Genomic DNA, 13,629 nt, shown 5'->3' with positions numbered 1-13,629 from the left:
CTGTTCCAATGAGATGTAGTCCGCTCATTTTCATTCAGCTCTTCTGCTCAGTTCCTGCAGTTTAGCCTGGTCCTATTTCCTGTGGGGAGAGTCATTAGTTACAGGCTATGCTCTGTGTCATTTAGAAAGCAGCCACTTTTCTCTCCAAGTCCCTTTCATTGAGTGTGAGCCAAATGTCTGCCTCTCACACTCTCTTGAAATCAGTACCCTAAGTAATTTTTGGCTAAGGGCATACTCTTACAGAGAGATGGTGACCTTCTCTGTCTCCCCACATGTCATTCTGTTTACACCCACTAGTCAGGGCAATCTAACAAAAAGTCTGTGGCAAGTCAAGAACATTTCACTCCTAGCGAGGAAAGGAAAATGTTCTCAGGGGAGAATGATTCCTGGGAATATATGAGACAAGAAGAAGCTTGCTTTCCACCATGAAGCTGTGTATCCCCAACCATTAGGTGGACGCACCCGAACCTTGTTAATTAAAGTGCAGATCTCAGCCGGCAATACCAACATCACTTGTAAGTTTGCTAGAAATGCAGATCCTAGGCCTGCTCCAGAGGAACCCGCAAGCCCCAGGTGATTCGTATGCACATTCAGAGTTGAGGAGTATTGATGCCGGAACAGTGGTTCTCAACCTTGGTTACAGGTAGGAATCAACCAGGGTATTAAAAAAAAAATAAAGTTACCCAGGCCTGGGTCCTACCCCCAGAGATTTCAAGTTAATCAGTCTGGGGTGTGGCCTAAGCGCTGGGATTTTTAAAAGCTCCCCAGGAGATTCGGAAGCGTAGTCAGAGTTGAGAGCCACTAGCCTCATAGTCCAACAGTGGGATTCCTGGAGTCAGAATCTCCTTTCCCTTGTGGCCTGGCTGCCAGAGAGCTCCAGAGTAAGTAGTGGGGAGATCTCTCCTAAGGACTTAACTTTCTGCCCTGTGCTCTGTTCCTCTCACCTTTTCCATACAGCTGTCCCTGACCCCTCACACGTCGGCCAAGCTACACCAGTGGCGAATGCCAACTGGTGCTTTACAAAGAGAAGCTCGGAGTCACCCTTGAGGACTGCAACGCCAGAGTCTCAAGATGGGATGCTAAAATCTGCCTTTTTAAACAAGATTCCCAGGTGTGTCTGATGGGCAGCCAGGTTTGTGAACTCCACAGTGGGTCTAGCCTTCCATCCTGCCAAGTCATTAAGGATTTGTAAGGATGAATGAGCTGTCAAGAGAGCAAGGGCCTGGTGCAATGCTCCTTTATTAATTATGGGGAAGTGATGTATTGGCAATGATAATGCTTCTCTTGGAAAGGCCAATGAATGGTTCGTCGATTGCTGCATTAGATTTTTCCCAACTCAACCTTAATGCTCAGCTTTTACTCCTCCGTGTAGTTTAGAAGCAGCACGGGCTTTCGCATTAAACAGTTTCTTGGTCTAGATTCCCAGGTGAGCTCTTTGCAATCTTTGAGGGAAATACCAACACGGAGAATCTTTCAGAGATCTCGGTTGGGGAATACCTCTCCCTTCACCCCCACATCCTTATCTGCTTGTGTCAGCAGCGTCTGGCCACAGTACTGCTGTGCATGTCTATACGTAGGAAAAACACAGTGAGGATGTAAGAGAAAATCATTGATACATCTCCGGGTCCCCTTGCTAAGCCAAAGCTTCCTTTAGCAGAGGGCTAGAAAGCGGAGGAAGAAAGATATATCTGGATGAACAATTTCAGAGGTGAGAAATGGGTAGGCAAGTCGGGGTGAGGGTTCTGCCTGGTGGGAGAGGCGAGGAAGGTTCAAAAGAAAAGTTGCAGCGCCCGTCTGCGCGTGTCATCGATGGGCTGGGCGCCCAAGAGAGCGCTATCGCGGGGCCAGAACGCACTGCGGGGCCGAGGGCCGGGAGCAAACCGACAAATCTTCTCGGCGGCGGAGGCTAGGAGGCTGGGAGGCTGGAAAGGCTCCCAGCCCGCTCGGGGCTCCAGAAACGCGCCGGCTCTCCCCCTCGGGCGGTCGCCGAGGGCGCCGGGGCTCGGCGGCAGCGAGGGGGGAGCCGAGCGCGCGTGTGAGCGAGTGCGAGGCTGCGGGCGGCGGGCGGGCGGCGGGCGGGCGAGTGTGCGCGGGAGGGAGGGGGAGCGCGCGCGCCGCCCGGGCCCCGGCCCTCCCAGCCTCCCGGCCTCCGCGCCTGCCTCCCGCCCGCGCGCACCGGCTGCCCGCAGCCGCCGCTCCCGCTCGCGCCGGCGCTGCTCGGGAGCCTGCCCGCCGCCGCCTGCTTTGTGCTTCCCCCAGAAGATGGGAGCGACCTCTTCCCGGTCGGGAGCTATTTAAAAGGAGGGAGCGCGCCGTATTGCCTGCTAGCGTGGAGGAACCGGGGAAGGATCCATCCACACTCCCCCCAGATCAGGTAGGATCTTAGGATGGGCAGCAGAAGGGATTTGGTCCGCTACGGCCAACTGTTTGCCATTTCTTGTTCCTGAGGCTACACTTCCCTGCGCTTGGGCCACGGACCGGCTGCTGGATTGTGTGTGTGTGTGTGTGTGCGCGTGTGCGCGCGCGCGTGTGTCCCTACACGTTTTCTGGGGTGTCCGCGCTTCTCGGGGAGCGAAATTGCTCGGGCTGGTGCGTCTGGGCGTGAGTGTGGCTGCCTGTCAGTGCCGGCTGCCGGAGGAAGAAAGGGCTGCTAAGGAGAGATGCTGCACCCTTCGCCGCGCTGGGCTCCGAGGCTTTGGGGCGCGAAGAGCTAAATCCGCCCGGAATGCCGCGCTGCTGGGGATCCGGGCGTCCCCACCCACTGGGCTCTGCTCCGCGGTCATCCCACCTCCTGGTAATTCCTGGGGTCTTCCCCAAGGCCACGCTCGAGAGGCTCGTTTCCGGCCAGCTCTGGGTGCTCCTTCACCTCGGACTGCGGAGAGAAGGGAGTTGTGGCTGGGGCAGGAGGAACAGGCAAGGGGGCATTACAGCGGGGGGAGTGGGCTGGAGGGTTCCGGTCTCTGGGCCCTATGCCGGCGTGTGCCTTGGGGTTCCTGCACACACAGGCGTCTTTCCCCCCAGGAGATTCGAAGGGAACTTTGAAGCTGCATTATATGCCTCTGGAGCTTTGCTGGCTCTTGGGGAAATGGTCTGTGTTCTGAGGTGTGAGGATATCCTTCTTGGCTCCTCCTTAATGAAGAAGAGGGAGGTCTTACGGGTGGACAGCTGGCTAAAGAAACCAAATCTGTCCAGAGGATGCTTTTAAAAATACAGTATGTTTGCATCCTTGATTTTAACCACCCCCCCCCCCCCCATGGATTCTGTTGACTGTTTTGATGAATGACTGGGGCTAGCAATTTGTATTTCCCTCTCCAGACAAAGTGGCAGTGGTTGGGTTGAAAGCAGAGTGATCAAATTTAGCAAGGAATTTTCTGAACAGAGCAAGAGTGCATGGTGTCCGCAGTCATTGGAAAGAAAGTCATGCCTTGCACTAGATATCTGTTTAACCCCCCCTTAGCCCGGCTCCCTTGCAGGCTCTCTGTATCTCTCCTGCTAGTCAGCCACTAGTGGTTGTGACTATAACAATACAAACTTTGTCCTGCTGGAGGTGTAAAGACTAAAAAGAGAAAAAAGGATATCAGTAGGAGGTGTAGTGGAAGAAGCTTTTTAAAAAATGACAGATGTGGTAAAGACAGTCCTGGCATCCAGATCATGGAGGAGCTGGCAGGGTAGGTGGATTCTGATCTGATCTGGTTAAAGGCATAGCTTGAATATCTCCAAATATGAGCAATTCGAGCACCCACAACCCAGCATCTGTGGGAAGATTTGCTAAGGGAAATGGGGAAATGGGGAGCAACTAGGAGGGGATTCTGCAAGGAGACCCCCCCACGCCCCCCCCCACATGCACACACTTGCATGTTTTCTTTTTCTCTCAAAGCTACTCCTGCAGCAAGTCAGGAAAGGAGTGTAGAAATGTATCTAGATGTTCCATTCATTTCAGATAAGAAAACAAAACCAGAACAGGGGTGATGGCTCTTATGTTCCTCTTTCAAATCCTGTGTTACTTGGATTTAGCTCTATGGGTTTGCTAAACTTGCTTAATTGGCTGCTTAGGCTGGTGTGAAAGGAGGAAGGAAGGGAGAGCTAGCTCCATCTTTGGGGCCTTGTGAGTGAGAAGGTGGGGGGAAGACCCACTTACTTCATCAAGAAGCAAGATGTGTTTTCTTAAATGGTTTTCATTTTACAAATCCCGCCTGCTTGAAGAATTCCATTTGGTTCTAAGGGCTATTTTGCTAAGATTTCTCCCACCTACTAAAAAAAAGCCCTGATTTTTTTTTCTCCCTAAAATGGCTGTTGTCTTGTCTTAAATATGGAATGACTAATTACTAGGGAATTAAAGAACTGGATAGAAGTAAACCATTATTGACTATTGAGCTGTGCAGTGTTGCAAAGAATGCAAGTGTCCATGACAATCAGACTTCATTTACTCTGTCCTGAAAGCTTCATAGGGCTGGATGAGGAGAGTAATGAATTAAAAGAATATGAAGGCTCTGCTTTATATCTATCAGTCTATCATTCTGTCTGTCTATCTACCTACTTACCTATCTATCCATCTGTCTTTCTAGTCTTTCTATTTATTTTATCATCCCTGTTAAATGGTTTCTGCTATATCATTTTGGATAAAGATTAAGAGCTTTGTTGACCATGAAGGGGAAGAAGAGAAATGATAGCAGTGCTTTTACTCCAAATAAAATTAACAAAAGGAAGATGAAGTATGGTCAGGACTTTATGCAAGAATAACATTAATTGTTCTTTGAAGCTTACTATTTTTTGAAGAAAAAAAAAATTCCAAGAGAGCTTCAGCATTTTGTTAGCAAGCTATATTTAACATGATTTTATCAGACAAAAATAGACTTTTATTTATCTCGCAAAGTAAATGCATGGTTTTTTTCTCTCTCCGTATTTAATCTGTTTCTTTGAAAAAATAAATGATGATAAAAGCTCTGCAGATCCAATGAGGTTACATTCTTGCTTTAAAGGAAGTTAAAGCATTCATTTAGGTCATGGATGTGTTTCTTTCAAAGTAAGTGCATTTTAGGACTTTGCTGTCTGATTTTTTTGCTTTGCAATTCAGTGAGAGGAGCCCTTTCTCCATGACACCTTCAGGTGGAGGGAGCATAGCACGGAGGTAAGTACAAGCAGTCTACCCCATCACCAGGGAAATAACCAAGGGCCAAGTTGAAATAGAAATTAAATCTGGAAGAAAGAAATACACGATTAAAAGAGGGTGGGAGAGCACCTATTTTGCATGTTTTGTATTTTCGCAGTGTAAATGTATGTTGCTTTTAGCCAAGAATTAAATTGTTGCTTTATGTTTGCTGAGAATTTTTTTTTAAAGATTTTATTTATTTATTTGACAGAGAGAGATCACAAGTAGGCAGAGAGGCAGGCAGAGAGAGAGGAAGGGAAGCAGGCTTCCTGCTGAGCAGCGAGCCGGATGCGGGACTCGATCCCGATGCGGGACTCGATCCCAGGACCCTGAGATCATGACCTGAGCCGAAGGCAGCGGCTTAACCCACTGAGCCACCCAGGCGCCCCATGTTTGCTGAGAATTTAGGAATCAACATGTTTCAGTCTCTTTTTCTGCTTCTTTTATTCCCCCCCCCCTACTTTTTTTTTTCTTATGAGGGATAGATGTCTCTTGCCAGAACATCTTCCGTTATGTCCATACCTCATACTTAGACCCCTCATCGTAACCTCTACCAGATCGCCTCCCATCTGATCAAGTTCTCCTGCTCCCTCTTGTGGCAGATACTCTCCCTGACTTTCCCCAGATCTCAGAACCACAGGGAACCTCACTCACGGCTCCCTCAGCCGCCTATCACTTGGGATCTGATCGCAGTAATACTTGTGGCTAACCTAACCAGTGGGCTGCTGAATTAGCCATTTCAAGTTTTCTCTCGGAACAAAGGGATGTCTACCCCCCCCGGAGACATACTTGAGATTTAGTGGAAGTAAATGTCAGATGCTTTCTGACCCATAGGGACGGAATAGATCCCGGAAATGTGAGCTTTCAGAGTTGGCCTCTGAGATTTTGATTTGGACTCCGAGCTAGTCCAGTGGGGCCTCATTAAATGGAGTGAGATGATTTTCAGTTTTCTTTCTTTCTCTTCCAAAAGATACCTTTTGCCTGTGTGTCTGTGTCTCTCCATCTCTCTCTCTCTCTTACGGCCTCCCTCCCTCCTTAGGCTCTCATGTGCGCACGCACGCCCACACGCACACACACCACAAGATATATTTTATACAACACATATTTTGAAGAATTAAACTAATCAATAGTTAGGTTCTCAGGAAGGTTTGTAACTCATACAGCCTATGTTCTGAACTGGAGACTTCTAGGGTAAGCTACTCTCCCAAGCAGGTTTTTAGCAAGAGCAGCTCAGAGCACAAATGAGGAGATCGGGTGCCTGCTTCCTGTGTGTTGACTCAACTTGGAAGACAGTGGCTTGTCTCCCTCGCTGCCTCAAATGTTTTGTGTAGACTCTCCTTGCTGACAACTCTTGTGAAACTCTAAGTGTTTTGTATCCACTCTGCGATTGTCCTTTGATCTGCCTAGTCAAGAGAGTGTAGTACAGAACAAGAGAGACAAAGGTTCAAGAGAATCACATTTCTTCTTTACCTGAAACTTTCCAGCCAATATCAGGAGGAGGTGGAGGATATGTGGAAGGAGAAAAGTCCTTCTCCTTCCACAAAAGGGCTGGGGGGGTATAAAACATCCTTGGCGTGGAAGCATTTCTCCATCCACCAATGTAAGATCAGAAATTCTCATTATTAGACTTTCATTTGAATAAAGTATTTCTATCTCGTAGGTCCCTAATGACATACAATGACATCACTTAGGAAAGAGCTGCCTTTAATTCTTCTTTTTTTAAGATTTTATTTCTTTATTTGACAGAGATCATAAGTAGGCAGAGAGGCAGGCAGAGAGAGAGGAGGAAGCAGGCTCCCTGCTGAGCAGAGAGCCCGATGTGGGGCTCGATCCCAGGACCCTGGGATCATGACCTGAGCCAAAGGCAGAGGCTTAACCCTCTGAGCCTCCCAGGCCCCAAGAGCTACCTTGAATTCTTATAAACAGCTGGCATCTGCTCATCTGTTAACTTTGGTTGGTTTATCAGGTCAGCTGACAGAAAAGTCCTGAGGGCCTGGAACACAGGAAGGTGCAGAGGAAGTGAAAGTAGTTTGAAACTGGGTTGGTGCCCAGTTTGTGCCCTCAGAGGCTCCTTCTGGTGGGGAAGTATGAGAACCTGCGTGCCCAGGAACGGGGCTGCTGACAGGGAATACAGAGTAGTCAGACAGACAGAGCGATTGACTCCCACACTGAAATCTTCTGGGGCAGCAAAGATATAAAAAATCTGATCCTTTCTGGAAATGTAGACTTTTGAATTCTTCTGGGAATGGGCAAATTATGTTCCCCAGTGTGAAATGATATCCTTAAACTCCTGAATGGCTTCTACTCTATGTCATTTTGGAATATTCATACCAGTAACCTACAAAATGCCCTTGCGATACCAATTCAGACGAATGTTTTCTTGCATATACAATAGGTACAGAAAAGTAAATTTAAATATTAGAGCCCATCTTAATTTTTAAAAAGACCGAAAACAGCATCACTTAGTAGATGTCCTTACATGTGAAGTCAGAGTAATTACTAATTTCTTCATTAAATCTAACGTGAGATGAAGTCAGACAAGAGAGTGATTCAGCAATTTATTCCAACCCAACCGTGATATTTATTGAGCACTCACTGTATGCAAGACACTGTGCTGGGCTTTTCAGAGAACGCAGATGATGAAGAGGTGTTACTTGACATTTGCCGAGTGCCCATTGTATGCCCAGGGCCAATCTAAGCACTCTGAGTGTGTTTTCTCTTTAATAGTCTATAAATGCTCCACAAGGAAGCATCCTTATGATGTAAAAATGAAGACGATGGCTCTGTTAAATAACTTATCTAAGAGTTAATAGGTGATAGTACCAGTTTTTGATGCTGTTCAAAAGCCATGTTCTTAGCACCATGTTCTCTAGTCTTAGGGATGTCATGGTCTAGAACATGCTGAGCCACCTGGGAAATATTGCTTCAACTGTCTAATGAGCACAATGCTGTAGAGTGGAAGGAAGAAGAGAATATTTGAAGAGGTTTCATGGAGGAGGACGCATTTTAGTTTATTTTTCAAAGAGTGAAAAGGGCTTCTAAAATAAATAAAGCCAGTATGCCTGAGTGGCACAGTCAGTTAAGCACCTGACTCTTGGTTTTGGCTCAGGTTGTGATCTCCGTGTCCTTGAGATCCAGCTCCGCGGCCATCCCCAAGTGGGACTCTGCAATCAGACTGGGCTTGAGACTCTCCCCTACCCCTCCCTGCCACCACGCTCCCCCCACCCTGCCCATGCACACAGGCGTGTGGTGTGCTCTCTCTCTCTCAAATAAATACTCTTAAAATAAAATAAATAAAGTGAGCATTTTTGAAACATGTAGACCAGCTCCAGCTAATTTATGACAAGGACAACCCTGAGGCAATGTTAGGGCCGTTACCAGACTTTCCAAATCAGCTGTGTGTCCCAGTCAGAACCATGCCATGGGAACTGTGGCTCTGGAACAAGTGATAGCATCAGCCACCAAAATTCAGGATGAATTTCCAACATAACCTTTAAAGAGAGACACTGTAACAATCAGAGAGCTCAGACAAGGGACAGACCACTTGCCATCCTATTCCTCTCTTAAATTTAATGGTTATGTTTTCTGGGCCATTACAAGTGGTCTCCCCCCTTTTTTTATTTGGCACCAAATGGCTCCGGTAGTTTCTCCCTTGAGCTTCTTGAACTCCTGTTCCTCATTTCTGCTTCCCTGTAAAGCACAGGACCCAGGACCTGCTGTGGCTGTCCCTGCTAGATGTAGAACATCCAGTCCCAACAGCAGGTTTAGAGAATCGTGCTGCTTATCCTTGCCGGCAAACCTAAACTTCTGGCATAGACCATGGTAGAGCCTCCAAAGTGAATGGCACTGGGCAGAGGCAAAAGGATAGAATTTGGAGACGTGCTAAGTCATATGTCCTATGTCTCTCAAAAGTTCCAAGTCACTCTTCCAAAATAACCTACCAGCCAGATATTGGGAAATGTGAGCTCCCTAGAGCTGAAATTTGTGAATCTGTCCTGGGCAGAGCTGGTTGCTCGTTCTCCCCGGACTCCTCACTGCCTCTCTTCTCCTGGCCTAAGAGCTTCTCCTTCTCTTTGCTCTTACTGCTTAGAACCACAGCCAGCTCTGGAAGGAACAGCAGAGATTCAAATAGTCCTTTTGAAACAAATGAGCACATGAAGGCCGCATGAAAATAAATGACCCTTGAGAGTGAAATAGGAGATAGTTGAATTCAGTTCTAGGGCTCTGAGGTCATGTCACCAAAGTCACATCCTCTGTTTTTGTCTGATAATGTAGAAGGCCTCCAGAAATGTATCTGTGTTTTCTGGCCTCAAGGGTCCCTGGATGTCTCCTAATGATTCCCCAAGGTGGAAAGATTTGCTTCTAGATTAAAGGTATTGACTAACAAAATGAGGGACCTTGGAATCCTCAGGCTAACATTCTCTGAGGTCAACAGGCGTTTCATGACAGTCATAATATTTATTTGGACTCATGACATATTTAACATCGTGCTGGGTATGTGACTTCTCTGTGCCTCAATCTGCTTATCTATTCGATGGGAATGATAATAGCAAAAACCCACGTGGGATTTTTGCGAGGAATAATACATTAATACTTATAAAACATATGGAACCGTTTCTGGCACGTGGGTGCTCAATAAGGATTTGTTCTTACTTCTTGAGACGAAGATTGAGAGAATTTCTGTCCCCGCCTGTATGCCTTTATATGAACGTGCTAATTAATTGCGGGAGGTTGCCATGGCAAGAAGGAAGATAAGGACACACATAATGACATACACCAGAGGTCACAAAACTGTATTTCAAAGGGCCACATAGTAAACATTTTGCGCTTTGTGGACCACAGGGTCTGTGACAATGATTTGACACCACTGTTGTAACCTGAAAGCACCCACTGACAGTACTTAAATGAATGGGCATGTTGTGTGCCGTACAACAGTATTTATTGATGCTAGAATTTGAACATCATATAATTTTCACATCATGAAACATTGTTTTTCTTTTTGTTTCAGTTAGCTAACAAAGTAAAAAAAAAAAAAATTAATGAAATGGGTCTGTAAAAATAGGTAGCAGGCTATGGTTGACCTGTTGGCCCTAGTTCGCCTACTCCTGACACACAGCCGGACTATGAGAGACACAAAGGCAATATCATTGAGCTTGAAGAATCTTAGCAGTCGGGGTTGGTGTCGTGCAAAGAGAGATGGCCTAGAAACGGAGACCTCATTTTAGAGCCTAACTCTGTCAAATCTGAGATGTGTGCCTTTGAAAAAGTCTTTTAAGTTATCATGGCCTGAGTTTTTGTGTTTGGAAAAAGGGGGGTGGAGGGAGAGAGTTAGGTGGCTTTCAGGGGTCTTCCTAGGTGTAAAAGCAGTTTTATGAAGGGAAATTGGACATTTAAGATGGATCGTGGAGGGCAGGTAGAAAAGCATGAGAAAGGAAAACATGGTTCATATTTGGGTAATTTTGTTTAGTAGCTCAGTTGATTATCAGGAACAGTAACCCTGGGAATGTAGACATGTGCTGTATTATGGATGGTGACCTTGAATGCCAAAGTGAGGGATTGGGGTACTCTAGCTTCCTGTTGTTAGCCTGAGTCCCCAGTTTTACACATCAGGTTGAGAAAGGGAAAATGCCTTGTCCTAGGCCACAGGAATGCTCCTTCAGAGCTGAGACCAGCACTCATTTCTTTTGGACCCCAGACCAATGATCCTTCTGTCTACCACATTGCCCCCAGCACAGTGGTAGAATGAAATTAACTGTAATTACATGATTGTGACCTCAGAGGGGCAAGTCTAAAAAAAATTACAGAAGCCATTTTGAGTGTTCTCTTTTATAAAAAAGAGATTTATTTATTTATTCCAGAAAGAGAGAGAGAGAAGGGGGAGGGGCCAAGAGCGGGAAGGGGGAGGGGCCAAAGGAGAAGGAGAGAGAGAGAATCTCAAGCAGACTCTGCTGAGCAAGGAGCCCCAGGTCAGGGTTCAATCCCAGGATCCTGAGATCATGATCTGAGCCGAAGTCAAGAGTCGGCTGCTTGACCAACTGAGCCACCCAGGTGCCCACTTGCCCTGTGTACCTCTTCCTTCTCACATCCCCTCATTTTGAGTATTTTCTAAACATGGTCTCATTCTGCCCCCCAGCATATCTAAGAAGGTAGGTCTGTGAGTAATCCCATTACAGAGAAGGTGAATTGCAAAAAGTCTAACCCAAGACCTGGCCCTCCAACCATCTTTGGCCTGGCTTCCTGCTGACCATTTTAATTTTCAGCTCAACGTGTTATTTCTTCAGCAAAGCCTTCCCTAATACCCTAGTAGTTCAGGTCCTCCATTGCTTACTCTTGGAGGGTAGTGTTTTGCCTTTATAACATTTATCAGAGTTGATAATGATGTTTCTTCTTGAAATAATTTAAATTAACGTCTGTTGTCAGTCTTCCCAGCTACATAATAAATTCTAGAAGGGGAGAGATTGTATCTGTTTACTTCATGGCTCTAGCCCCAGTGGCTCTCCCACTCCAGACACGAAGAGACATTCGGGGTTTGTTGAGTGAATGAGTGAACGAATGTTCTTGCATAAGTCATTGATATTGATGAAAGCAGTCTTTGTTTAAAAGGCAGAAGTTACTATCTTCACTTGCTAATGAAATGATTAAATGATTGGCATTTCTTTCTCCACTGACTTTTTTCTCAACTCTTCTACTGGCTCCTCTCCAATCCTGGCCTATCACAAAAAGACCATAACATAATAGTCTTGGCATAGTTAATTACATTGAAACTATAACACTTCAGCCAATATTGAAACAATTCTTCAAATACAGATTATGGGATTGGTATAAAGGGCATATTCACTAGATACTTTATCTAGTGGAGAAACTGTGTGTTTCATAAACTGTGCTCAGGGATTTGTGTAAAAATTTTATGTTTTCCTATAAGCTACTCAACTTATTCCTGTAAATATTAAATTTGGCCAGTTCCTTTCTAAGCTGTTTCCATTTAAAAAAAATTATTTGTTCTATGTGTGTATATACATATATATATATATGTATATATATATATATAAATACACAGAATGATAAATAAATATATAATAAATAATAATAATAATAAATACATATAAATAAATAAATACACACACACCCCAGGTTTTAGAGCCATGTCACTGTGCATATTGTCAGAAACTTTAGAAAACTGTAGCACAGAATATTGACAAAGGGTCACCATTACACGAGCATCGGTTGACTTGAGATTTTTAAAAAAATATTTCTTTTTACTTCCTTCTGCTTTTCTCAAGAGCATCTTATTCTTTCAAGGACTGTGATTTGACACTATGCAGGAAACTTTAAAAGACTCACAAACTTCAAGCTGATAGGGTTCCATCTCCTGAAAAGCAATCTACTTGAAGATGAAGCTTAATGACTCAGGGAAAAAGCTGATGAAATTCACCAGCCTCTGCTCACATAACCAGCATTTTCCTTGTTATAAAAGATTTTTTTTTTAAGGCATTCTGAATGTTCCTATCACATAGCTTGAAATTAGATTCTGTATTAAACATCTCTAGTCCCAAGAGGCAGACTAGAAGGCAGAAAGTGACGGCAAAGATTTACTCTTGAGTTGAGGTGAACAGAGGGAGTGGTGATATTCCCCTAAAGACCCTATAATTTAAAGAGCAGAACTTTCCTCACCACCCAAGGACCCAGGTTTGGGGTTTACATTTCAACATATTGTCTACTCTATTCAGGAATTATGCATGGAACTTGGATAGAAGGTCTCCAAGGACTTCCATTTATCCTCTGTCTTTGCCACGTGTTGATATGGTGTCTTAGAAATCCTTAGCTGTTTTTATTTAAAGAGGCACAACTAACCCTTTGTAAAATTATGAAGTAGATATAAGTTACTCCCAATGCTTTAACCTCCTCTTCTGGGGACCCCTGTGATCTCCTGTTAGGGTCCATTCTTCTCCATTGTCCTCTCCCCTACCTCCCCACCAACTTACCAAGGGGCTCCATATTTTGATGCTGTCTGGAGTCCCAATCTATGAGAAGGAAAGCCTTTCTGATATATTATTTCAAATCATCATTTTACTGATATGACAAGAAACACTACCTTCTAATTTGGGGGCACTACCTTCGGTCAAGTACCTTGTCTAAGTGCTCTGCCCTGCCATATGTGTTTGCCAAAGATACCGCATGCCCTTTCTAATTTCTACCCAGTTCTTCCCTTTATGTCAGGACCCTTAAAGTGTGGTGCCAAGACTGCCTCTATCAAATCAGTTGGGGTGCTTATTAAAGTTCAAATTTGGGTGTCCTCTTTAGAACTACTGTACCTCTGATGATAACCCCCCACTTATCTGCGTATTAATGTATTTCCCAGGTGATTCTTAGGTGAGCTCAAGTCGAAGAAGCAGCACTCTGTGCCTTTATGACATCATTCCTTCCTTCTGCAATGTCCTTTTACTTTCTCCAGCTTTTTGCCATCCTCCTAGCCCTCTCAT

General features: G+C 45.2%; 1 protein-coding gene across 1 annotated transcript in view; it reads left to right on the top strand.

Annotated features, from left to right (window-relative positions):
• The first annotated feature begins 1,715 nt into the window (after positions 1 to 1,715).
• Positions 1,716 to 13,629, top strand: part of SLC8A1 (solute carrier family 8 member A1) — a 328,009-nt gene continuing 316,095 nt past the window's right edge. The window contains 3 exon segments of the mRNA XM_047745926.1: positions 1,716 to 1,972; positions 1,974 to 2,021; positions 2,023 to 2,374. Coding sequence (XP_047601882.1) covers positions 1,716 to 1,972; positions 1,974 to 2,021; positions 2,023 to 2,374 — 657 coding nt within the window.

This window comes from Lutra lutra, chromosome 9 (genome assembly GCF_902655055.1).
Source record: "Lutra lutra chromosome 9, mLutLut1.2, whole genome shotgun sequence".
Lineage (NCBI taxonomy): Eukaryota > Metazoa > Chordata > Mammalia > Carnivora > Mustelidae > Lutra > Lutra lutra.
Note: the sequence above shows the minus strand (reverse complement) of the source record. Positions and strands in the feature narration are given on the sequence as shown.